Below are 27,119 nucleotides of genomic sequence, written 5' to 3'. Positions count from 1 at the left end.
CCCTTTCTCCCTCTCCCCACCAGCCCAGCAGGCGCCCCCCCCCCCCGTTCATGTATGCACTTACAGTCCTGAGGGCGGTGGCGGGCTGAGGTAAGAGTCCCAGGAGAAGCCACTGAGGACGGCCGGGCATTGGGCGTGCCCACCAGCAGTGGTGGACAGCTTAATCCAAAAGGGCTCAGCGGGCCCCAAGAGTCCAGTGGGTGAGCTGGGAAGTGTGCTCCAGCCCTGGCAGGCCAAGCACCGTGATCGATGTGCTTCCGACTGTGCTTCTTTCCATTGCTTCCTTTCTCTGGGCGAAACTCTCTGGTCCAGCGTGTCTGTCGGGGGCATGTCCAGGGGTTGCAGGCTCTTTAGTGGGCGGCTTTTCTGGCGCCCCACAGTCCCTTCAGCTGCTGCAGCTGCTGCCACCCTCCTCCTGTGTGGGCAGACGCCCTGCTACTGCCAGACTGGGCATTCCGGCTGCCAGCTCCTAGCCCCGGCCCAAGACAGCCAGTAGCCAGGCTGGGCTGCCCCTTCCTCAACTGCTCCTTCTCCCGGCTACTGCAGCCTCCTGGGTGGCTGTTTCCCCCTTCGGGGAGCCATCCACGCTGCCTCCCTTCTTAGTCTGTGCTGTCCAAAAAGTTGCGAATCCTCAGCCGCTCCTTCTGCAACCGACCCATCAACCAGGAAGGTTGCCCAAAGCTAGGGCGCCCCACCACCCTCCCTGAGAGCAGTGTCAGAGGGCCAAGCAGAAGACTTCCCTGACCCATCCATCCCTGTGCCTCCTTCACCACAAGGTCAGTGCTATCACAGACAGATAGGTGATCTGCCCGAGATTGAGGGGTCGGGGGAACTCAGTTTTTGCCCTGGGCTCCATTTTCTATTGATATGCCACGGACTCTCGAAGGGATTTTAGCTTAAAACGGTGTTGGTTTGAACTCCAGGAACTGCTTAAAGGGGCAAATACTGGTGTACCACCTGGCACGATGGTGTCTTCCAGGTCATACCAGAAGTGATGTCATCACACCAGGTTGCCATTTGCACATCATCACCACCAATTTCACCTGGAAATTTTCTCCTGCCACCCAACTGAGCAGCAGTGGACAGGGAGAGCTGGGGGCAGAAGATCTCCCTATCTATATCAGGAAGCACAACCCTACACCAGGCTCATTTAATAAGAGTTCCTGTTGACTGCGTGAACACTGTGAGTCAAAAGATGCATAGATTTTCCAGATGCTTCATCTGGAAATGATACAGATTTTTTTGTGACTGGAACAATGCTCAGTACTTCCACTTAATTTGCTGTAATCCTTTCATATTTCAAAATGGCACTAATTGCTGCTATCTTTGGAAACCTGTGCCCTTTCCGTGGAATAAATGAGTAATGTTTCTAACTTTTATTGCTGCTTTTTAAAATCCTAATCATAGCTGTATGTATGAGGAAGTTTTCACTTAGTCATACAGCTCCAGTCTTTTTCCTCAGCAAGTTGGGGGAAACCCTCAAATTTGAGTCAGTGTTATAAGAGCATTCAGTAGAAATTTACAGTACATATCATTGGAAGGAAAGAAAGCTGCAGCAATTGGAAATAAAATCTCATTTTTTAAAATTGGAAATAAACCTCATCCATGAATAGATTTCAGCTGCAGAACATTCACATACTTGAATGTTCTTCTATTAAAAAATAACAATTGTCTATACCTAAAAACCAGAGAGGAGGGGAAATCACGGAGCAGGGTTCTAGTCTAGCCATCTTTCTGACATCCTGTATTCTATAGGAATTGGTATGTAAATAAGAGTTGGCATGTACGTAGAGCATTCAGCCATGTGAACCCCTACCTGTTCTCTATAGTGATGCAGCCTAAACATAGGTTTAGGATCTCTGTGAGAACCAGGTATGCAGTGTTAGGCCATGTTGTTGCCAGTTGTGCTGGAAACTGCCACCACAGGAATCTTCTGGTATCTCATTCTGTTGATGGAGAGGGGGCTGGCCTCTGCCCCTGCGGCTCTGCAGCACTGTCTGGAGTCGGTCGCTGGGTGGTTGAGGCAAAGTAGGTTAAAATTTAATCCAGCGAAGACGGAGGTCCTTTGGCTGGGCCGGGGTGAGAGACCGAGGGAATTTCAGCCGCCTGTTTTGGAAGGGGTCATGCTGGCCCCGACATCCCTGGCGCACAGCCTGGGGGTCCGCCTGGACTCTTCATTATCAATGGAGACCCAGGAGGCCAATGTTACCCAGGTTGCGTTCTTTCATCTTCGCCAGGCACTGCGGCTGGCTCCCTATCTCTCCCAGTCCGACCTGGCCACGGTGATCCATGCGACGGTCATCTCAAGGTTGGATTACTGTAACTCGCTCTACGCGGGCCTTCCTTTGCGACTGATCCGGAAGCTGAAGCTGGTCCAGAACGCGGCGGCTCGGCTTTTGACAGGTGGTGATTATTCAGATCATATCACCCCTGTGCTGCGCCACCTGCACTGGCTCCCAGTGGAGTTCCGGATCATTTTCAAGGTGTTGATATTGACCTTTAAGGTCTTACGCGGCCTGGGGCCCACATACCTACGGGACTGCATCACCCCTTATGTCTCACATAGGCCACTACGATCAACGGCGGCAGAACTACTGGTGATCCCAGGCCCTGTGAAGATGCGGCTGGCCTAGACCCAGGCCAGGGCCTTACCGCTCTGGCCCCTGCCTGGTGGAATGCTCTACCTCCAGCTGTCCGGGCCCTGTGGGATCTTGGCAAGTTCCACAGGGCCTGTAAGACAGAGCTATTCCACTGGGCTTTTGGAGGGGCGGCCGCGGTTCCACTGCCCTCACTGAAACTGAAATCAAAGCTACCTGTCTGAACCATCTTGGTTGGGCCCTAATTCCATCTTGGGCCCTGCCTATCTCCTCCCCTTCTTTCTTCTTCTTTTCTTTTTTCTTTGGCCTTTAGATCGGGCGCCTGTGTATATGTGTTACACAATCTTGCTGTTTTAATTATTTATTATTATTAATTGCTGCTGAGTTTTAATGGGTTAATTTTTATGTTGTATCAATTTGCTGTTGAAACAGCCGTGTTGTGAGCCGCCTCGAGCCCTTCGAGGATGAGGCAGCCTATGAATTTAATCAATCAATCAATCAATCAATCAATCAATCAATCAATCAATCAATCAATCAATCAATCAATCAATCAATCAATCAATAAGGGTACATATTCACTGAATATATCCAGTAAAGAAACTCCATTTAACAAAGATCCAGCTAGCCATCTAGTCATCCTGCCTCCAATCAGCTTCTCGGGATCCTATTTAAGTTTCTCAGCTCTACTACTCCAAATTCTTTCACAGGTGATGGATATATATGTTAGCGTTCATATTTATGAATGGCACATGACATCTAAATCTGTAGAACACAGGAGTAGCCATGTTCATTTATCACAGCAAATACAGATCCCTTTGCAAAGCATGAGTGGCAATCCCCACAGAGGCTTCTGCTGTCTCACAATCTCTAAATAATGCAGTGAAACTTCTAACAGCTACACTGTAGAAAACAAACATTTTACTGTCCTGATATGGCCTACAACAGGGTTCTCAACCTTTTTGAACCCACAGGCACATTTGGAGTTCTGACACAAGATTGTGGACAACCCAAAAGGTGTCATGGAGTGAAATTATGCATAACTCTTCGACATGTCAGGCAGAAGCTCTATGTAACAGGATGCCTTTTAAAATGGATATACTGATTAAAAATAATATGTTTTCTTGTACAGGCCTAACTCAATGTCCCTAGTGCTATGATAGCCTATCAGATTCCCTACTGGGCAAAAGACTCATCCCTTTCTAAAAGTTGTTAGCAAGTGCCAGGGAGGGTGTTGGCAGGCACCATGGAGTCCATGTGTGCCATGTTGGGGTCCCCTGCCTACAAGATCAGACTTAAAAAGTAGCTCAATCTATAGGACCACAACTCAAAATGTCTCTCCTCCCACTCTAATCAACCTAAGCACTCGATTGGAAGAGACTTTCTGCACTGGAGACAGTAGAAAACTTCCTTATTGGTTATTAATTTCTAGCCAGAATGCATATTAACAGGGCATAGGAAAAGGGCATAGATAAACTTTCTGCGCTGGTTATTGGGGGGGGGGGATAACACCATCAGAACAAAACTTGCCTTTTGGTGTTCAGTTGAAAACTATTTGGCTCTTATTGAGTAGGAATACAGAGTAGGACCACACCCCCAAGCTGCAATCTTAGAAAACAGAGTGAAAGCCAGTTTAGCAACAAAACCCAAAAACACCCAAGTTGACTTTTATGGTTGCATATCACTTAACTGATCTAAGTGCTTCCACTAAAAAGGAAAAAAAAAACCTCACAAAATTCTCTTGGTTTAGCTTGGAAAAATATGCTGATGAACAGCTTTTTTAGCAGCTATGGAAGGTTGTGAAGTGAACCTAATCCACCCCTGAATCTTCACCAGATCCATCAGATGATATCTAATGCTCAAACAGCCAAGTGTCAGATGTAGAAAATGTTGACAGAGAGAAATTTTTCTCTCTTTCTCACAATACTAGAACCAGGGGGCATCCATTGAAAATGCTGGGGGGAAGAATTAGGACTAATAAAAAGAAACACTTCTTCACGCAACGTGTGATTGGTGTTTGGAATATGCTGCCACAGGAGGTGGTGATGGCCACTAACCTGGATAGCTTTAAAAGGGGCTTGGACAGATTTATGGAGGAGAAGTCGATTTATGGCTACCAATCTTGATCCTCCTTGATCTGAGATTGCAAATGCCTTAACAGACCAGGTGATTGGGAGCAACAGCCGCAGAAGGCCATTGCGTTCACATCCTACATGTGAGCTCCCAAAGGCACCTGGTGGGCCACTGCGAGTAGCAGAGAGCTGGACTAGATGGACTTTGGTCTGATCCAGCTGGCTTGTTCTTATGTTCTTATGTTCTAAGGGATTTTTTCATTGATTCTAAAAGTTCTGGTGGGAAAAAATGGGAGGAAAGGGGGGGGGGTTGTTCGAGTTCATTTAATGATTGCCCCGCTGATTGCCCCCCCTTTTTTATAACATCAGTGGACCCAGCCGTCCCCCCCTCTTAGGGGGTTTAGCCGCGAGACGCCATCTATTGTGTTATTGTGTTTTGTAACTAGAACACTGTGTTTTAATGGGGCTTAGTTTTAATATGTGCAGAGCCATAATTTAATTATTTCTGGTTGTCTGTTGATTTTATTTTGTGCTCTGCTTGTATACTTTATGTTCACCGTCCTGAGCCCTTCGGGGGAGGGCGCTATATAAACGTTAATAATAATAATAATAATAATAATAATAATAATAATAATAATAATAATAATAATAATAATTTATTTATCACACAAACACCATGACTCTTAGATATTACGATCTAGAAGATGCTCAATAAATGGAAGGCAAAAGCATGAGGGATACCAAGTATCCAGAAAACCACAGTATATAGTCACCATGCAGCTAAACTAGAAGTAAGACAGGCTTCTAGTCAGTCAACAGAAATTTTATGGAGTCTAGAGAAGCCCAACAATATACCACTAGAAACATCAAGAACTAAATCCTGATTTCACATCTTTGCGTACTGAATACATTGTTTGCTTTCTCCTTTTCTTCCTGTTTGATTTCTCTTCCTGTTAAATGAATTCATGAGCCAAATCCTTTAAAAAGTAATGCATCTAGGTAACAATATGGTAACTTTCTCTGTGTTAGGTATGAAACAACTTATTCACACATTCAATGTAACAGTCAAGAAATAATACTATGTGCATGAACAAACCCTAATTTTCTGTGAGGGAAGATATTTGGTTTATAGCTTCTTCGGTTGCATACAAACATTATCACAAAACATTCTGAAGAGGAAGCAAAGTCCAGGTTTGAAGGACTTGTACAACTTTACCTTGTGTGTTTTGTTGGAACATTCTATTTAGATCCAAAGAGGATGCTCTGGAATGTGATTTCTGTGGTCTTGGAGGGGGAGTTGGAGGTTCTCCCCCTTTCTTCATTGCATCTTCAATAGATGTGCTAGAATAAGACCTCCGGGAAAAGAACACAAAATTAAAGGGGGAAAATTACTAGTGCTTTAATACCCAATGTAATCACTGATGTAAATAGGTTCTGGAGAATTAGTTTGATAGAGAAATATTTTCTTTTTATTGTGCATAGTGCTTCCTATTTGGAGGCAAGTGGCTGCTCCATGGATCAGTCTATTCTATAAGACAAAAAAGGGGTATGCTGAGTCCATTCGGGGAGGAGAGAACGAATGTCCTTAGGAAGCAGTGGAGGGGCGTGCCAAGACATTTGCCACCTCTGCTGGCAGAACAGCACATATGCCAGAGAAAGGAACAAAGGCACAGGTGGCTGGCCACCTCTCAGGTGTGGGGTGGTGAAAGAAAAGAAGAAGAGTTTGGATTTATATCCCTCCTTTCTCTCCTGTAGGAGACTCAAAGGGGCTTACAATCTCCTTGCCCTTCCCCCCTCACAACAAACACCCTGTGAGGTAGGTGGGGCTGAGAGAGGTCCGAGAAGCTGTGACTAGCCCAAGGTCACCCAGCTGGCGAGTGTGGGAGTGTACAGGCTAATCTGAATTCCCCAGATAAGCCTCCACAGCTCAGGCGGCAGAGCGGAGAATCAAACCCGGTTCCTCCAGATTAGATGCACGAGTTCTTAACCTCCTACGCCACTGCTGAATGTCCAGGCCACCAAGGATCTGTGCTGGTGTCCTGAAAGAAAGCCCTCTGGAGGTGGCAGGGCAGCTCCATCTGTGACCACCTGGGGATCTTGATTGGGCTGTAAGTCTTCATAACCATTGATACTTGCTCAAAAGGGCTTAAGCACCAGGAAATTCTTTGAATGAAGCACCCACCCATCAGGATTTAAAAGAGGTGAGCTTCCCGCCTATATGAAGGGATGAAGCTTTGTGTGTGCAATCACACAGCAGGTGCATGAAAACGAATTTTTGAAGTCCACGGGTTCTGCTCAGAACTGTGGCATGGAGGAAGGGCTTCCTGCCAGCACCTGCAGTTTTCCTAAGCTGAAACAGCCTATTTGCATAACTTTAGAGCGGCACAGTATTTGCACATCTCCAAAGTTATGCAAATAATGCTCTACCAAGGCCACTACAGTTAGAGAAGACAGTGTGGGATTCTTTTTGTGCAGAACTGGACTCTTCAGAACGTTACCTATTCTTTTCTTGGAGTTAATGTTTGATTACTGGAAAAGTGAGGCAGGTCTGGAATTCCAACCACACTTGCCCCACAATGTAATGTACAGTTTGATCCTCACTGGGGATCTGATTTGAGAGAGCAGATCTGCTGCCCTTTATGAATGACTCTATGGATCCATCTGTGTCCGCCCTCCCTCCCCTCCACATATTTTTAAATAAAATACTGCAATAATGCAATAAGTCCAGTGGTGGGATTCAAATAATTTAACAACCAGTTCCTGTGGTGGGATTCAAATAATTTAACAACTGGTTGTTTACAAGCACCATTTTAACAACCGGTTCTGCCGAAGTGGTGCGAACCTGCTGAATCCCACCACTGAATAAGACTTTAGCACTCTGCTCAGAATGGAACTAAATAACTTCTGTATTGTTATCCTGTGTACTAACATGAAATGAAAGGATAAGGCTGTAAGGAAAGAACATATTGTCTGTTGTTGCAATCATAACTTTTCTCCTGGAAGATTGCCGTCTTTACTCAAATGAGCACAAGCAACATGGAGGTGCCATATTCCCTCTAATGCATAATGTATGACAGATGAGAACAAGAAAAAATTGAAGCAGAAGATCAAAGCTTCCAATAGACGGGGAAAGTGTCCAGCAGCCATTGCCAAACAGGAAGCAAGAGCAAGACTGAGAACACAAGGACTTGGCTCATCAGAAAAGCAGGCTGCCTTATATTTTGATACAAAGTTACTCATACATATTTAAGTACTTTATATGAAATCCTAATTATATCTATCCTGAGCACCAAAGTAATTCTGATGACAATCAAAATTACTCTGGAAAGAATGGTCACTAATTTGGAAGAATTTTACAATAAATGTAATTTTCATTTTAATAGAACACAAAACATGTCTTATATTAGGCTTGATATTAAAAAGGTATTTTACAATTAACATCCTTGAAATTACATTAGCTCTTCATAATGCTGCAAAAATCTCTAACACTCTATTGTGTTATGTTCATCAAAACATTTGCCTAGGTCTGAACTAGCTGTACTCCAATATCGTATGCAATTGGCTCACATCTAACATGACTATTAATGAGACTTCCATTATACATAGCAATAAAACCTGTCATGAACGAGAACAGTAGTAAATCTTATATATAAGGCAAAGTTATTTTTGCACCTGGGTTCATAAAATGCAAAAAACCTCCTTACTGCTTCTAAAGAGACAACTTATAGAACATGTAAAAGATTATGGGCAAAAACAGACAACAGTAAGAAAAATAATTCATAATTCTTGAGTTGCTTACCTGGACCTTGGTCTTGCTTTAAGAGTGTTTGATTCCTGAGAAACTGTAACAAAAGATCACTTGTCAAAGTCATTTCTAAGTCTTCTTTACCAATGATGTTTAATTATGAACAGGGGTGTACCTAGGCAAACTGGCACCCGGGGACAAAACCTGAGTTTGCCGCGCCCCCCCCCCCACCCGGTGTATGGGCAGCCACCCTCCCCCACCATGACCAAACAATGATTTTTTGCACCAGCTCACAAAACACCTCCCACTCCCATCAAAACATAAAAGGCTCTCTCCCCACCAACTCTTTTCCTAATTTCCTAATCACAACAACCCTATGAGGTAGGTTGTTAGCCTGAGAAACAACTCCAAGCCAGTGCAAGTGGGTATTAAGCATGTAAATCTCTCACAAATCACCCCCAGCAAAACATTTACCAAACAAATGTCAGCATCATCTCTCACAAAACACCTCCAGTGGAATCCACCCCCAAACAGCATCACTTTCAATGGTGTTTGAACTAGGAGCTCAGATTCTTCTTTTAAATCCACCTGAAAGGGAGAATCTGGGGTCCCAATTAAAAAAAAATTGAAAGGTGATGCTGTTTGGGGGTGGACTCTCCCCCACCCTGAAACAGCACATCACTTTTTTTTTTGAGGGGTTGGAGATTCCAGATGAAACAAATACCAAGATTCAAGCGAGGAATCCTGGGCTAAGGCTGGTGGGCACATTTAGACAAAAAGTTTCCGGATTGTAATGTCCCTACCCAAATCTCAGAACAAATCGTGAAGATGCACAAGGTATTTGGGCTTTTGAAATATTTTTGGTGTTTTTCGGACTGCAGGGAGGGGATTTTTAAAGCTAGCGGCACCATGATTTCAGGGCATCATCCAGAGACTGCCCTGATGATACCACCTGAGTTTGGTTATGTTTGGTTCAGGGACAGCAAAGTTATGGACCCCCAAATGGAATGCCCCCATCCCCATTGTTTTCAATGGGAGCTAACAGGAGATGGGGGCTGCCCATTTGAGGGACCATAATGTTGGTCCTCCTGAACCTAACTTCACCAAACTTGGGTGGCATCATAAGAATAGTTACCAGATGATACCCTGAAATTTTGGTGTCACTAGTTTTAAAAATACACCCCTTACAGAGCACCAAAAGGGGAAATTTGCCCAAGATTCTTTGTTTTGCAGTGACTTTGCTCCATTGTAGCCAATGGGGAATTTCTGAGGCAGGCTGCACATTTTTGAAGATAGAGGCACCAGACTTTCAAGGTGGCTCCAGGAAGCCCTCCTGGTAATAGAATCCAGACTTAGAGACCTTTGCTTCTGAGGGTTCAATTTTATGGGCCCCTGAAAGGCTTATTTTGTTTTCATGCTCCTGCCCATGAAGCCTGCTGGCTGAGTTCTCTCAGAACTTCTCAACTCATGCCCCCCCATCCCCAAAATTAAAGCTCACCAAGCTTGGATGCTATTACCCAAGGCCTCTTGGAGCCACCTTGAAAGTCTGGCGCCTCTATCTTCAAAAATGTGTGGTTAGTGCTTACACACTCAAAAATTCCCCATAATCTGCCAAGCTCTTCAGCAAGTTCTATGGTGGGAAACATTATTTTTCCCACCATAGACTTCAATGGGGCTTTCTGTTATGCCCAGCTAGCACTGTGGTAGAGGTTTCAGCAGGAGGCACTGTGGTAGTGGTCTTGCTCTGGGTGGGGGAACTTATTTCCTGCAGGGCTGCTGGTGTGAGTCTCCTGAAAGGAACCAGCCAACTTTGCTAAAGTTTGCCTGGGATGGCCGAATGCTGTGGGCATCAGGTTCACCTTCAACTTGGTGCCCACAGCATTTTCCTCTTCCACACATTTTAGCAAAATTTGGTTGGCGGTTCCTTTCAGGAGACTCACACCAGCCCAGCCCTACAGGAAATGCCCCACAGCAAGACCCCTACCACAGTGCCTCCATTGGAGAACCTCTACCACAGAGCCATCTGGGCATGTAACAGAAAACCCTACTGAAGTCTATGGTGGGAAAAGTAATTTTTCCCACTGCTGAAAATCTCAACGGTCTGGCAGCTTCTGAGAATTTCTGGAGATGTAAGCACTGGCTTTCTACATTTTTGAAGATATTTTGAAGCCAGACTTTCAAGGTGGCTCAAGAGGTCTTGAGTAATAACATTCAAGCTTTGGTGATGAAGAGAGAGGGAGTTTGAGAAGAGTTCTGAGAGAACTCAGCTCAACAGGCTTTCATGCTGAGGAGGCGAGGAGAGAAACAAAATAAGCTTATTGAGAAGACATAAAATTGAACCCCCAGAAGCAAAGATCTCAAACTGGATGCTTTATTGCCAAGAGGCCCTCCTGAGTCACCTGTGAAGAAATCTGGTTATATCTTCAAAAATGTGCAGCCTAAATTACATTGAGAAATTCCCCATTGGCTGCAATGTGGAGCAAAGTCACTGCAAACTGGAAGAATCTGGAGCAAATTCTTCAGAGATTACTGTAAGTGTGTATTTACACAAGAATAGTGACTTTACCAAAATTTCGGCGATATCATCTGGTAACTGATTCTTATGATGCCACCGCAGAGTTTGAGTGAGGGTAGAGTTCAGGGGACCAAAGTTGATCAGTCCCCTCAAACGGGTAGCCCCCATTTCCTGTTAGCTCCCATTAAACAATGAGAGATAAACACTTTACAGGGGTTCATAACTTTGCTGCCCCTGAACAAACATAACCAAACTCCAGGTGGTATCATCGAGAGACAGATCTCTGGATGATAATTTAAAATTTTGGTGCCGCGGCCTAATTACAAAATGCGCCCCCTGCAGGCCAAAATGTAAAAAACACTAAAAAAATTTAAAAACACACAAACGACCCTGAAATGGTGGCGCCCCCCCCCACGTGACCAAATGGAAGGCGTCCGGGGACATAGGGTACCCCCTGTCCCTAGGCAGATATGCCACTGGTTATGAATAATTGTAAAAATCTGTTGTCTATTAATGGCGCTACTTGGGTCTTTCACTACTCTCCGTTTTATTTTTATCTCTGTTCTAAATAGCAGTAAACAACTCCTTCAGGCAATTAAGAGTGAGTTGGTGGGCGGAGTTAAGAGAACCAGGAAAAGCAGAGGCCTGGAAGACTTTAGCAAGCAAGCTGTACAATAGCAGTGTGTAAACAGAGAAACACGAGGAGATCCCAATATAACTGAACTGCACAGCATAGCGTCCCGAGGTAAGTGTTCCTTGCCTAACGGACCTTAGTAAATATGAAAAATATGACAAACAACCAAAGAGTACAACCACTCTAACTTCAGTCTTTAAATTGGTATCCAAAGATTCCTAATGATATCTCAGTTCTGGGAGTATTTCTAGGAGCATTTCTCTCTTCAGTTGCACTGATGAGTCATATTGAACAGATAGCTATATAAAGAATATAGCTATCTATATAAAGATAGCTATATACTTCCTTATGATGGAGGTAGTTAATTTTTAACTGGAAACAAACAAGATACAGTTTTCCTGGATAACTGCAGTTGAACCCTAAGGTCACAATTTTAGCCATTAAAAAAATAAAATTCCAAAATTAATTTAGTTTTATGCACTTAGTTTGGCTATGTAAATTGTTTCAGAAACAGCACCATTTTTCTGTTTTTTCCCTTTACGCAAGTTGTGTACATAAAAATTGCTTCTCATATTTGCAAATGGTCTTCAAAATTATGATCAAAATCATTACAAGTGGTGCCAGACACAGTATGCTTATTCATAAGAACAGATGGGCAAAGCCAGCCTTTTTCACAAGTTAGTAAAGGAAAAGATGCTGAAATAAGTAAGCCTAGGCCCATACCTATTCTAGTTACCATATCTACATCCCAGTTAAGAAAAAGTGATAGTATATTTAAAATAATTAGCAGTCTACAGCTATGTCTGCTCACTTGGAAGGAAGTTCATAAACAGCACTTGCAAGATATTGTATATATAATTGAAGTCTTTTGCTTATTTGACTTCTGCTGCTGAGAAGGCACTGATTCTTATACTGGCATGATTTGGGTGTAGTGACAGGTTGTGGTTTGTTACTACAAGATATGCCTAGGAGCAGCAACACCTCCCCCTTGGTCATCCCCTGTTCCTAGATTCCAAATTAACCAATGTCAATTCTTACATCATAACAAAAACAAAAACTATAGTTTGCACTTATGAATTCTTGGCTTAGCCAGTACCTGATTAAGAATATGCACCATCCAGAGCTTTTTTGAGCAACTGAGATATACAAAAGTAACAAAAACATAAAAAATACAATATGTTTTTGAGATGACTATTTTCAGCCATATGCTGCTTTCTGCAGCTGGGCAAGATATGAATTTTCACTATGTGGAACGTTGCAGGGACAGAATAGCAACACATGTTTAGAGGAATAGCAGGAAATATTAGACACGTTGGTGGCTAGGCAGGTGCTGGCTTTGGCTATATAACTAATACACAATGTATTTCTATTGACAATTCCTCTCCTCTATATTATTCTACTGTGTTTAAATATATAAGCACTTTTTAATTGCTCACATAAGAAACTATTCAGATAAACTGGATTTCAAATCAAGTTATGTTGTTCACATTTCCAATAACACACAGCCTGATACCAAACAAAGTTTTATTTGGAAGTACTTGAGTTAAATGGAATTTGCCCTTTGGTAGGAAGGCTTAGTGTGTTGCTGTTAATCCTAACAGGACAATGGTTGTTTTTAACAGGGTGTATTTCCATACCTGTTTTGACAGCCAAGTGCTGAGATGCTTTACATTCCTTTGGTATTGTTTGGACTGATGTGCTAATTTTCAGACCTTAATTGAAATAAGAAGTGACAAGTTATTTGGTATTGATTATCAATATGTACAGAGATCCCACAAAGCACTTATTATTATAAAAAGAGTATACATTCTATAAAGATGACAACTCAGTGCACTGAGTCATGTTTTCTACCCACCCATTTTGAAAAGTTTCTGTGCTTTGCGTATAGCCTTTGGGAGAAAACATACATTGTTACCAAAGTGTGATTTGAGGGGGCATTTTTGTATTCTGGCTGTGAATGAATGGCAGAAAATGGTAAATAGGAATGTGTGTGAGTGTTATATTTTAATCCAATTGTTATTTAAAGGGTGTTCTTCTAGAGCTGGCTTGATAGCCCAGTTATCTGGCAAATAAATCAATTCATATAATTGTGGATATAATGCCCACCTTGTGGTCTATAAAATGTCAAAATGTCATTTGCAGTCTTCTTCCCCGAATCAGCAACTGAGGAATTGTGGATGGTTTTTGCACCTGAAGCCTGTAATGTTACTCCAAGATATTTAAAATTTAATAACTGTTCTAATTTATTTCCTTGCAACTCCCAATGTCTACTTTTTGGGGTTTTCCTGAAGGTTTATAACCTTAGAGGGTTTTTTTTACAGTTAATCACTAATTAATATTCACAATATAGAGCAAATCTTTTAATGCCCTTTACATCCTCACAGGAATTCAGGAGACCAACTGATACTGATATATGTCACTGTGTTAATTTTGGGGGATATTCTAGACAAAGCAAAAAATTTACCATGTTTTTAATAAAATAAACATACAGTTTGGGTGCCAGAATACTACCCTATCTGATACCATTATATGTTTTAACGGAGTCTGTTAAAATATCCATCCCAACTGCATCTGGTTCTAATAGCAGTATGTGCATGTGATGCCTGAATAACATAGAGCAACCTTTTATCAGTAGAGGTGGTTTTTAATTTTTTCCCCATAGTCTTGGTCTTGAGATCATATAAAAACTGCTTTTAAATCTATGAAGACAACATATAATAATGAGTGACCTCCTGATACATATTTTTCTACCAGAAGTTGCATTGTTAGGCAATGGTCTAGAGTTGACCTACCTGCTCTAAATCCTGCTTGTTCTTATGCCAGAATATCCTCCTTTTCTAACCAAAAAATTCTAATAAACACTTTGTATTAAGTGTACTCAGAATGAATGTGTCATAACTTTGAAGCCACCATTTTATGGCTGAGAGGCTTTAATTGGAGCTGTAAAACTGCCCTATGCAGCCACTCTTAAAGAGTGAATGAAAGAGTTATAAAGGCTTAAAGGCTCATTAAAAAGTTTATATAATATCCAATAAAAGAAAAGTTACCTTGATGAATGTTAACATTGGGTGGAAAAAATAGGGAGCATGGAGAAACTGAATAGATGGAGCGATATAAGACATCTAGTGGCGAACGTGTAAAATTAAAATCATTAAAATTGCAAAAACATGTTGATAATGGCAGACACAAGAAGAAAGGGGCGGATGGAATCAGGTTCTCTGACCCCAGAACCACTACAAAGAATTGAGCTACTACCAACTGCCATGCAAAAGGATATGGTAGAATTAAAGCATAAGGTGGAACACATAGGCTATGAGAGAGGTAGGAGAAATGAAGACAGAAATTAGAGGATTAACTGCTGATCTGGAAAAAAAATTACACTCTAAAATGGCAGAAATAAAGGTATAGGTGGACCAGAAAGAAATACATCACCAAGCAAAAACAATCTGTGTGCAGATGAGGCAAAAAGAATGTGCTTTAAGAATCAGAGGTATTTCAGAAAAAGAGGGAGAAAACCTTTCGAAGGAATTTATTCTGGAGCTGGAGAAGTTAATGTCTCTTAAGGTCACAGGAATGGAATCTTAAGTAGTTAAAATCTACCATGTAAGATCAGCAGCGGCCAAGGGTAAAAATTCACCACAGGACTATGTGCTCTATCTGACATTAAAATCACTGAAAGAAGATATCCTTCACACGCATTTTAAAAGGGAGATGCTATTATCAAGGTCAGGAGCTCATAATTATGAGAATTACCACACAAGATATTAGCGGAAAGGAAGGATTACAAGTATCTTACAGATGCATTCAAGAAGAAAAAGATACCATTCAAATGGCTTATGATGGAAGAATTAGGTTTCACATTTGATGAAATTTATCAGAAGATCACTGATGTCCAAGAAGCAAGAAAATTCTTCAACAAGAATAAAAAAGAACTTTAAACAGTATGGAAGTGCTATCTTCTTTCTCTTATTGTTTTATTAAAGAAATACCAAGAGATTAAATAAAGAGATAAGGTGGGAGGAGGGATAGTAGTGTATGATATACGAAATATGAAATACTAAGGCATCAAGCAGGAAAGAAAATGGATAAATAGGAAAATTGATATAGAGTTAAAAGATTTGAAATATAAAAATGGCTGGAAAGGGTATGGAGCATACAAAAATAAGTAGTAGTCAATTATTGTTACTCATAATTTAAATGCATGAAATACAAAAATGAGATAGAGTTGAAAGAGAGAGAAGAGTAACTTTGAAGTAGCTGATATATAAGTAAAGGGGTAAATGTTTTCTAGATCTGTTATGTATAGAGAAGGCAAGGTGGGAGCCATGTAGGTATTTTTTCTATTCTGGATTCTGGTTTTTTTATATACTTATGGTCTTTATATGGGTTTGGAGCTAATTTTTTCAGGGAACAAAAGTTGACACTTGTATGTTTTATGTGTGTTTTTTCTGGTTCCTTGTAGAGTGGCAAACCCAATTTGTAGAAAAAAATAAAAATAATAATTTTGAACAAGGAGTACCCACCAATATTTATTTGCTTTTAATATTTCCAGAGTAGTTCCATTAAGGCCAGGAGCTTTAGCATTTTTCTGCTGGCTAATATATGATTTTACCTCTCCAACAGAGAATGGTGTCCATTTTCCTAATTTTTACATTCTGAAGAAGTAAACGTTTATTTAGAGTCATCGTATATAATTTTTGAAAACAGGATACTCATCTAACAACAGGAGTACATGAATCTAATGGGGAGAAAGCTTTAAATTTGCTATTTAAATTTTCTTTTTATTTAAATTTGCTATTTGGGAAGGAGCAAAGGACTATACTATTTGGGAAGAAGCAAAAGACTATTACTATAACCCTACCTAGCAAACAGACCACATAAAATGATTTTTTTCCATATCAATGATGAAAGGTTTGCAGTTCCAATTAAGAACTGTTTTGATCCACTGATAGATGTTCCATTTCTGCATTCATGTTATCAGGCAGACAAGTATGAAGAGATGTTTAGAAGTATACCATACAATTTTATACCAAGTGTACCAATGTCAAAAGGCATTTGTAGAAATTCTGCTCTATAGAAGAAATGAAATGTGATTCCCAACTTGGAAGCATTGTATTGTTAAAATATGGGTTTGAATGACCAAAGTTATGTACATATCTATCTATCAATATTATGGTTCCCATCAATTTTGTTCTTCTGTCTGACTAGTGAGAAGCCTCCTCATTTGTTTTGCCCATTCAAAGTGATACTGCTGCATAACTGACTCAGACAATATTGATCTTCTCAGCCAAAGGGAACTGTATAAAATATCGCCTATGACCTGAAACCTAATTAATTAAGAGACAACAGCTTGGTATTGTACCTTGTTTGTCATCATTAACTGCATCCTGTGTCAGGGCAATTTTATCAGGTGCATCTTCAAGAGAAGTCTCCTTACACAGAGAAGAGAAGAGCAGCAGTTTGTGAGGACATATAAACCAATAAAAACAAAGAATACTTGAAGAAGTTTTGAGTTTACAGGCTGACAGAAATGGACAGCTAAGCTATCTCCTGCAAAACATACAAGCAAATGAGCAGATTCTGAAAAATAACATATCATTTGGAATCCAACACTAGCAGTACAACATCCTGACCTAACAGAATGAATAAGTGGGTAGACTTGTTGAGGTTTATTTATTTATTTATTTATTTATTTATTATTGTATTTGTATACCGCCCTCAGGGCGGTTTCCAACAAAATAAAAAGTTAAAACATCATATATATAAATTAATTAAAATACATAAAATATTAGACTAAAGATGGCTTCAGCTAATCTATTCCCCCTTTTATGAACCCACGGGAGGCCAGATGCACTGTTTGCCTGTGCACTGTTTCATTCTCTTAATATTTTTATTGAAAAAGTGCATAGATACGTTATGCAGTGTTAGAAGAAGAGATCTTGCAATCTACAATTAAGGAGAAAAAATGGTGGGGGACTACCATTGCTCTATGCAAATATTTGCATGTGAGTGGTATAATAACACTGCCCTGAGCCCTCCGGGGGAGGGCGGTACACAAGTATAATAATAATAATAATAATAATAATAATAATAATAATAATAATAATAATAATAATAATAATAATAATAATAATAATAATAATAATAGAGTGAGTGGTATGTGAGTGGTATAATAAAGTTGCATGTGAGTGGTATAATAAAGCTTTGAAATAGTAACAGACATAATATTTTAAAATGTTCAAAACATTTTCAAGACAGTTCAGGCTTGGAGTAGGCAACTGTGCTGCTCATATGTTTAATGTGACTCAAGATTGATTTGATATTTGAAATAAATATGTTAAAAATCTAAAACTAGTAAAACTGAATCATTGTGAGTTGCGACCCCTCCCATTTGTAATAGGCAATTTGACTGACATTCATATTACACAACACTCTAAAACTCTGAAAGCCTGAGAAGCAGACTATATTCCACATAGCATGCATGTGGATCTTGGACTCTCACATTCAATCTGTTTGTGGATTAGGGACTTCTTGTCTGGACGTTCCCAGAGGGTTAGACTGGGAAATCGGGTTTCCTCAGTTCTTACTCTAAATATGGGAACGCCACAGGGTTATGTGTTGAGCCCTTTATTGTTCTCCCTTTATACATATGATTGTACTCCTGTCTATCTTAGTAACACCATTATCAAATTTGCCGATGACACAACGGTGGTGGGGCTCATCTCTGGAGGGGATGAGTCTGCTTATAGGAGTGAGGTGGACCGACTGCTCTCATGGTGCAGGGAAAATAACCTGGTTCTTAATACTAACAAGACAAAAGAGCTTATAGTGGACTATAGAAGGAATAGTTCAGAAATTCAGCCCTTGACTATAAATGGAGATCAAGTAGAGTGGGTGGCTAGTTTTAAATTTCTGGGCGTTGTGATTAAAGAGGACTTAACCTGGGGCATACAGACTGCCGCGGTGGTTAAGAAGGCCCAGCAAAGACTGTACTATCTGAGACTTTTAAGGAAGCTTAACAACTGGATGGAAAACGTCCTGGTGTCCTTTTACCACTGTGCCTATAGAGAGTGTCTTAACCCTACTGCATCTGTGTATGGTTCTCCCAGTTGCACAGTGTGGCAGATGGGAAGGCGGCTCAAAGGGTTTGATCACTACTGCACAAAGGATTATCGGCTGCCCTCTCTCCTCCTTGGAAGAACTCTATAATTCCCGAATCCTAAAAAAGCCCAAAATATTCTGAAGGACCCGTCTCATCCAGCACACTCTCTTTTTGAACTGCTACCATCTGGTAGGCGATACAGGAGACCTATCAAATCCTCTAGGACAAAAGAGAGCTTAGAGACAGCTTTTTACTCTAGAGCTGTGGCTATGCTAAACTCCGTGGCTTCATGTTGATATGTTTGGGGCTGTGTAGGGTTGGGTGGAGGAAGGGGGAAGTGAGGATGATGTATGAGTCTGAAAGTGTATGAGTATGATGTATTGTATGAAATTGTATGAGTATGATGTATGAGTCTGAAATTGTGTGCATTGAGGAATGCTGCTGTAAATTTCGTTGTGCGTGCACAATGACAATAAATGCTTATGCTTATGCTTATGTCCAGATTCTTCCCTGCAACAGGTTGCTTAGCTTATTCATTTCCATGGTTAAGGACGGGTCAGAGTTCAGATAAAATCAGTCACAGCTAAATTTATACAGTATGTTAGTTTTTTTACATTTCCAGTACATGGGCAGAACATCAAGCTTATTGGTGAAGGAACATTTCCCCAGAGTCATGATTGTGTGACATACATTTGAATGACAAACTAGCGATGACACCTTCACAACTGCTCAGTTAGCATTGGGGTATGTAAAAAAAATCAATATTTTTCTGATCTGTGTATATTGGACCTGAAAAGTATCAGTATTCCTGATATTCCAACACTGATATGGTAGTCAGATTCAGGGGGGAGGAGGGGATCTGAATTTTTCAGGTCCATTATTCCCTAAGTAGAAATGTTTCAGATGGCTGTGGGAGTTGTTTTAAAAGTTGTAGGTGCCAAAATTGCAGGGGAGTTGCTGGTACCTGTCCTTTAAATAACCTCTAAATTTCATATATATTGGCTTTTGCACAGGGTGGACCGAGCCATTTTCCATTATTTCCTGAAGGAAAGAGACCATCCAAGCAACTTCTAGGGCAAAAGCTAACTTGCAAGCAGCAATCATTGGTCAAATTTCTCCCATGAAAGAACCAACATAACAAGCCCAATAGAACCACTGCAGATTCCACTAAGCCCAGTAGAACCTTAAGCGGATGCGCCAAGACAAGCAGAACTAAAATCTAACAAGAGAATCTCTACATTGGAATCTCCATCTGGGTAAACTTTTGCAAGCCCAGCAGAGCCAACTGCAATGTATAAATACCCAACAGTACCCAGGGTCACACTGGCAGTGCAAGCCCAACAGAACCAATGTAAAATGAGATAATCTCTACAGTAGAAACTGAAGGGACTGCACTTTTGCAGACCCAACAGAACCGGTTAACAGTATGCACAGGAAAAAACCAGTGCCACTCCGACAGTGCAAGTTCAATAAAAGTAATGTAAAACCACAGACTTTCTGCGGTGGAAACTCAAGGTGGGGGACACTTTTGCAAGTCCAGAAGAACCAAATGCAATGTGCAGATGACCAGCAGAACCAAGAGTCAATTTAAATAACTATCCCTACCAACCAACCATTGTTCTATCTATGCCACCATTGATTTTGACAATTAAGAGCATCATAACTTTAAAATCTCAATCACTGTAATGTTTGTTCAATGCTGTGACATGAGACTCAGAATGCCAAAACTGAAAAAGATGACCCAACTCAAGAGGACATAATGAGACAAGACCCAGATCACATGATAGCTCAATACAACATATGAATATTAAGAAATAAATGGTCACCAACCGGTTCAACAGAAGTTGTCTTGAGGAGAATCAATGGCTCTGAGTTGTTTGGATGCTCCCGGACAGTTTCCAGCTGATTATTTTTAGAAAGGACAAAGAGAGAGGGAGAATAAATTACAGATTTGTCTTTTTAGTGGAAAAAACACATCAGCAGTATTTCAAAGACTAGAGGCAACTCCAATCTTCAGTGTAGACATACTTAGTAGAAAGTTAAGCAGTTTCTGATGAATTTTAAGGTAACATTTATCACTAATTATGACTGATAGAACACTTCTGAGACCTACAGTTTTATATTTATCTTTACATTGAATGAAAATTGTTTCTTGGCAAACATAAAAATGTAAAAGACTCTCCTCCTCACCCCGCTGATGTATGACAGGTAAGCAATACATACTGTTTGAGACGTGCTAAGAAACCATCAATCCCAGACCTTCCCTGAAGCTGCATTTGCCAAATTCTCCCACTCACCCCAATTAGGAACTCTTTCAGTTTTCTTCATGTCGGCCTTCTACTCATACTCCTGCTTCCCCACTCTCAGCTATGAAGTGTGTCCTGTTCATGGGACCCAGCAATTACACCCATCTAAATTGTCACCTCTCCATCTCCTGCCAGAGGAAGATCTAAAGCAATTTCTCTATCCTGCTTCAGTTTACAGATGCACAGATGCTTGGGCTCAAATAGTCCAGAATACTGCTCGGAAGCTTATCCCCACCCGTTTCACTGTTTCCTAGCTGTTTCCGTGGCAAGTGATTATCTATGTGAACTAAAGTCCTCCAAGTACACAGCAGTTCTCCTGGATGAGGACAAATAAAAGTTCCTCCATAGCAGAGGTAGGCAACCTTTCTGGCCAACTGCCTAAAAACCTGCTACATCTACATGTCACCTTGAGTCTGCTTGCAGGATAAAAGCACCTTTAAAAGTAAGATGACACCAGTGTATCATCTTATAGGGTCTTATTTCTTTTGCACTGTCTATTACTGTTCCAGGTGGCCCAGATCTCTGCTGGCTACAGGTGCTTCTAATAGAGAGGAGGAGAGGCAGATCCTGCTCTTCAGACCACAGCGCCATACATGAAGCTGGCAACTTCCCATGTCTGCTTCCTGGCTTGACTGCACTGAGAGCAAGGCTGTGCTTGTGCACAATACAGCACTAACTGCTGGTGTGTGGCTGCTGGCAGTCATTGGTAATGGGGTCAGAAGGAATTCTGGTGAATGACCTCGCTGTATAGATTTGAAAGAAGCCCCAGAATTGTGGTCTATCTTATCCATGTACAAATGCAGCCCTGCTTTTGGAATACAGCAAGGAAGATAGGTGCCCCCTGCTTCCTCCTCCTTCTCTTCTTCTTTATTTTTGGGTCTCCTACCATCTATAAGACCCATTTTCTTCCCCCTTTTGGGAGGTTTTTAATGAGGGTTATTGCAGACATTGTTTTACTGATCGCTGCGTTTTAAACTTTTAATGTATTCAAGGGTTACTGTACATGTGATTTATGTTGTTCACCGCCCAGAGCCCTTCGGGGGTAGGGTGGTATAAAAAACCCAACAATTAATTAATTAATTAATTAATTAATTAATTAATTAATAAATATAAAATACCAAGCAAAAAAAGGTGGGCCACCTTTTGGAAGGCACACTAGGGGTTGCTATATAGCTGCTGATAGTTTACTTTTATGCATACATTGAACAACAAACTAGAAGGTGGAGTGCAACTTGGCAAAGGCAACTGTTTGGTACCCTACTGGTAAACTGGTACTACTCCTGACTCAAAGATACCAAAATGAGTCCACCACAATGTTACCCTCAGCCTGCATATCACTGCTGTGGTTCAGTATATATTATTTGTATACAGGACACCTGGGTCTGTGCCCATTTTTTAAAAGGATATTAAATACCTAGACCTCTGTTTTCTAGAAATTCTGAAATGCTACAGAAGTTCATAGTAGACAATGCCAAGCACTGGTCTTTGTATGTCCATTTAACGTATTTGTTTGCCAAATAGAGCTGCTCCTTTTGAAGCTGATATTGAAATACAATGAATAACACTTCCACAGCAGAACAAATGGTATGCAAACAACAGAATTCCTATCACCTACTAGATCAAGTTTTTACCTCAGTCCTGCTGAAATCTCTGGTTTGTTGACCTACTGACAATGTTTCTGAATAAGAATTCAACATACAGTCACACTGAGTCTTGAGGGAAGCTGCAAAAAAGACAGAGATGCATGCAAATCTTTGTAACAAAATTTTCCATACAGCCTCATTTTACAAATTCCCAGCCTTCACGTTGCATGTGCCATCATTACAACCATATATACACATCGTTTTATGTTCATAGAAGCGCACTGGACTCATACTTTTTAATACTTTGTATTTTGATATACTGTTCATATTTGTTAAACATTAAAACACAGTGTACAGGGAAGAGAGAAAGAATTAAAGAACAACCAGTTGGCAGGGGATTGGATGCACTCTGCATTATTCAATTATTCTTCTTCTACAGCATCCTGAGAAGAAAATGCCTTCCCAAACACCTACAACAGCACTAAAATGAAAATCTGGAAAGCTCTCTCTGGATGTTCTCTGAAGATCTTAATCTTAAACTATAATCTCTTTGTCAAAGTGGACAATGTAACTATAAAACCTTTTGTTTTTGTGTATCCAACTCTAGAATAAATTGACAGCTGGCAGTAAATTAATCAAAGAAGTCTTGACAATTGCCTTTGATTCTAGCAACGCATGATAAGAAAGTCTGCAATTAGACAAGCCTATAGGATGGGAGGAGGGCTTTAAAAGTTATAGTGGCAATAAGAAATAGATCCACCAAAACTGACTTCCATACAGCTGCTGCAAGTTCCAAAAGGCACTATATTTTGTTAGTTTTATCTTTCCCACTGCCGTTTTCCACGCCTCTGTGCAGTTGTCCAACTTTCCTCTCAGTGCCATTTTTTCATGTCCCTCATCTCATTCTGTTCCCTCTCACCTCTATTTCCACAATTTGTGTGTAAGGGGTTTTTCCTGTTTTGGTTGAATCAATGAAGCATCAATTAAATGGAGCTACAGGGAATCAAAGAAATGACTCAATGAAGTATCATTTCAACAAAGAAGTTAAAAAAAACCCCATGTGGCCGTGAAACATTTTGGAGGGGGTAAGTGTGGACAAACATCAAAGTAAAAGGGAGAAGGGAAAATGTTCTGGAAATGTTCTAGGTGACTTGTGTGGAAAGATCCTCACTTCCCTATGATCAGCATTATGCTGTGCAACTGGACTTCATGCAGGCATAGGATGGAGTAAGTCATGGATGGGGAAGAGGACAAAAGGAAAGGGAAGATAAAAGAAAAGGGTGGGACAGCGGGATTGAGGCAATAGAAAAATATTCTATTTTTTCAAAAGTTTGTTTATTCGAAGTTCCGGTTCCAGGTACAGCTTACAATTGTAGCATGGTTCTCTTGCCATGGCATTTATTTTATTTGTCTTTGTCTTCTTACTACTTGTTTTATTGGTTTTGAAGAAAGTTAAGAAATAATTGGAGTGCAGAAGATCGAAAGATAAATAGTGTGAAAGGTAAGAAAGAAATTTCAAAGTTCATTTTTCAGCAAAAACTAGACTTTTGTTAACAGGCCATTTTAATCAACTGCGGCTAAATTTCTCAAAGGATTGAGGTATCACCTGTTTGAAGATAATCAGGCAGTAGAGTCTCTGGCAAAGTGTCTGGCAAAAGATAACCATTTTTCCGAGCAACCACAAGGTGAAAGGCCGCGCAGAATTCCAATAATGTCAATGCTCCATCACAGTCTACATCACTAAGTTCCCTGTAAATGAGACAGCTGTTACTGACTTTTATTGCAGAGCATCCTGAAATAAATCTACCTTCTCTTTATATATTATATATATCTTGTGGGATAGATGGGTTTTTACAGCATAGATTTTGTTAAGTCGCATCTTTAAAATCTACTTCATGAAACTAGTGCAATTTTATTCCAAGACATTTTGTGGTACATTCATACAAGTTCAACTTATTTACAAGCTGCTTCGCCTTACAAATGCAGAAATATTTCTGAAAATAAATTGCTGTAGCAGGTCATCTGCTAAGTTTGCTAAACAGATCAATTAAAATCAGGGTGAGATCTCATTAGTAAAGGGTTGATGAATTATGTAGCTGTGCTTATTTGGAAAGTTTCGAACTAATCAACTTCTATCTAATGAGGATAGCCAGAACTGAACCATTAGAAGTTCTTAATTAATCCAAATGTGTGTTTATCTGAACTCTCTTTGCAAAACTATCTAGCAACCTGTTGTGTTAATTATATTATTTAAGACAGCATTCAGAAATAATCCAAATTTACATTATGTTCAAATCTCTGTAGTCCTGAGAAGGCATAATATGTCTATAAAGATAAGACGAAAGGAAAGACAACATACCTGAACCTCAAAGTGATTTTAATGAGAGCGATTGATAAAGATTTCTTTATCAACACCACAGCAGTTTTTAAAAGATCCAACGAAATTATTGTGAATTGTAAAATAATAATTACCATATATGTGAAAGTTCAGGGATGGGCAGCTTAGATTTTGTGAAGAAGTTCTTAGCCACTGAACCTATCAAGAATAAAGGCTCATCAGACAAGGAAATAATAGACTATTGCTAGCAATTTCCATGATTTTTTAGTACCAGTAACTGATTATTTTTAAAAACACTCTTGAGCCCGGAAAATTGTGCAGTTCTTGCCACAGTAGACCGGCAAATGTGAAATCATCTGTTACTACCAGTTTTTTCCTACTTGGTGAGAATATCCATATGATTTCTGATAGATTAGAGTCAAGTAAATTTAATGACTTTCAGATATTTATGGAAAGAACTGCTCTGAAAAGAAGATCCACAGCCTGACAAATATTTAAACATTCACAACTGACCCAGAGTTACAGGCATCTTATGCTTAACCATCCACACATGTTTTCCTTAAGCATGGTTAAGCATTGTGTCTAACCACCAAAACCATTATTCAAGATTGACTGCAAATTGGGATGTGATTTGGAGATAGTTTGCCAAACAATGTTTTGCATTAACTATTGTTAAGTTTGTATTTACCCTGAGCAAACCTTGGTTAAGGCAATTTCCCCTGCTCTCTAAGAATTACAGTGGATCCTGGAAAAGGCCATTTGAGAAAGGGGCTTAGCTTGTCAGAGCTTTAAGGGATGTCTTGGATTTTAATAGGAGTTAAGGGAACAAAACACAGGGTTAACTGGAATTAATTGATAGATCTACAATGGTCCAGGCTTTCAAGACAGATTTAATATCTGTGCAAACAAAGAAATGCTAACATACAAAGTCTCCAGCATGTTTTAGGACTCTTTTAAGGAAGATAATGGATTTCATAGAATCCTGTACAGATAATTCATTTTAACTTGTCCTGTATCTCCTAAAGTCAGTGCAGATTCCCACATGGCCCTCAACCACAAAAGCCACCTCCTGCATTTGTCAACAGAATATACTCCAATTTCAAGCTTGGTTTTTCCTTTTCAACACGATAAATAATTGCATCCAAAAAACTGACTATCATATATTATCATCTTCCACCAATGATTTAACTTTCTGAACATTCTCTTGGCAATAGTGAAAGGAACTCTTGTTAAGTGTGCATATTTGTAACATATTCCTAAGGTTAACTGTTGACCTAGCCAAGAAGCATAATTCCATAAAGGTTATTTGTCCTTTCTTGCATTTAGGAAGGAAAAACTGAAGAACAGAAATAGCATTTCTGCTGCTCAGAGCATTGAAAACATGAAATACCATGCCTAAAGACAGTTCTTGGAATGAAAAAAAAAATCCAGATGCATAATCTTTACAATTAATAGAACTGCAGCATGCATATCCGTGTGCCCCAAAAGTCTGAACCACAAAATCCTCTGAACTATTTTTAGCTATTATTTTATCCATTATTATTTTAGAGCATAATATTTAAACTCCAGTACGTAATACAGTATAACAATAAAATGCTGAAGACCACATCATATTGCCTTGCGGTTAAAATTTCACAACTTCATTCCTCCAAACAGTAATTACAATTGCAAGTGAGGAGAAATTGTAGAACTTTACCACTTGCCCCCTCTCTTCAAAAATCTGATGCTGGATTTGGGAGGATATTGTGGATAAAATTCCACACTGCATGGGAACCTGCAGTGCAAAAGAGAAATTATGTGAAATCACTTCTACCTTCCACTGGTGGTGGTGGTGAAAACACAGGTGAGCACAATTTCCATTCAATGCATCATGGAGAAGGGAATACTTTACCCAGTTCTCTCTTCTTGTAGCAACTCCGCAGTGTTTTGTGGCATTTTGTCAACAAGGCTTCCCCAATCCCAGCATCAGAGGACACAGGCTGCTGCTGTGGAGAGGGGCAGGCCAGAAGAGCTGCAATTGTTTTCTTTTTGCAATGGGTAACATCAAACCATGAGCCATCCTTGGTGATGCTAGCGTCACCAGAAAAATAGTGTTAACTGGACCTTCATCTGCCATGCTTTGGTTTACACGACTTATTTATTTAAAACATTTATTAATAACCACATTTATTAATCACCACCTTTCTCCCTTGAGGAGCTCAAAGAGGCTTACTGTAAAAAATATATAAAA

The 27,119-nt window shown here is 40.3% G+C and overlaps 1 protein-coding gene across 1 annotated transcript; it reads right to left on the bottom strand.

Moving 5' to 3' along the window:
- Nucleotides 1-350: 350 nt before the first annotated feature.
- LOC125431327 (ralBP1-associated Eps domain-containing protein 2-like) lies at nucleotides 351-26,650 on the bottom strand. The gene is made up of 10 exons (XM_048494092.1): nucleotides 26,586-26,650; nucleotides 25,024-25,087; nucleotides 24,158-24,300; nucleotides 22,600-22,691; nucleotides 20,493-20,564; nucleotides 16,923-16,992; nucleotides 13,198-13,272; nucleotides 8,466-8,508; nucleotides 5,883-6,019; nucleotides 351-568 (listed from the first exon to the last, which is right to left on the bottom strand). Exons 4-10 carry the CDS (start codon nucleotides 22,663-22,665, stop codon nucleotides 351-353), a joined length of 681 nt encoding a protein of 226 aa, XP_048350049.1. The 5' UTR covers nucleotides 22,666-22,691; nucleotides 24,158-24,300; nucleotides 25,024-25,087; nucleotides 26,586-26,650.
- Nucleotides 26,651-27,119: the final 469 nt, after the last annotated feature.

The sequence above is a fragment of the Sphaerodactylus townsendi genome, linkage group LG04, assembly GCF_021028975.2.
Source record: "Sphaerodactylus townsendi isolate TG3544 linkage group LG04, MPM_Stown_v2.3, whole genome shotgun sequence".
NCBI classification, from domain to species: domain Eukaryota; kingdom Metazoa; phylum Chordata; class Lepidosauria; order Squamata; family Sphaerodactylidae; genus Sphaerodactylus; species Sphaerodactylus townsendi.
The sequence above is the reverse complement of the archived record's forward strand: the minus strand, read 5'-3'. Positions and strand labels throughout refer to the sequence as shown.

Bases quoted from the DNA above. Each gene is read 5' to 3' on its own strand.
- LOC125431327 (XM_048494092.1), bottom strand. From the start codon at position 22,665: ATGTTGAATTCTTATTCAGAAACATTGTCAGTAGGTCAACAAACCAGA. The intron at 20,565-22,599 runs GTAAAAACTTGA...AAAAATAATCAG, and splicing joins GAGATTTCAGCAGGACTGAG to CTGGAAACTGTCCGGGAGCA. The intron at 8,509-13,197 runs GTATGGAAATAC...CTTTTGTTACAG, and splicing joins GCACTTGGCTGTCAAAACAG to TTTCTCAGGAATCAAACACT.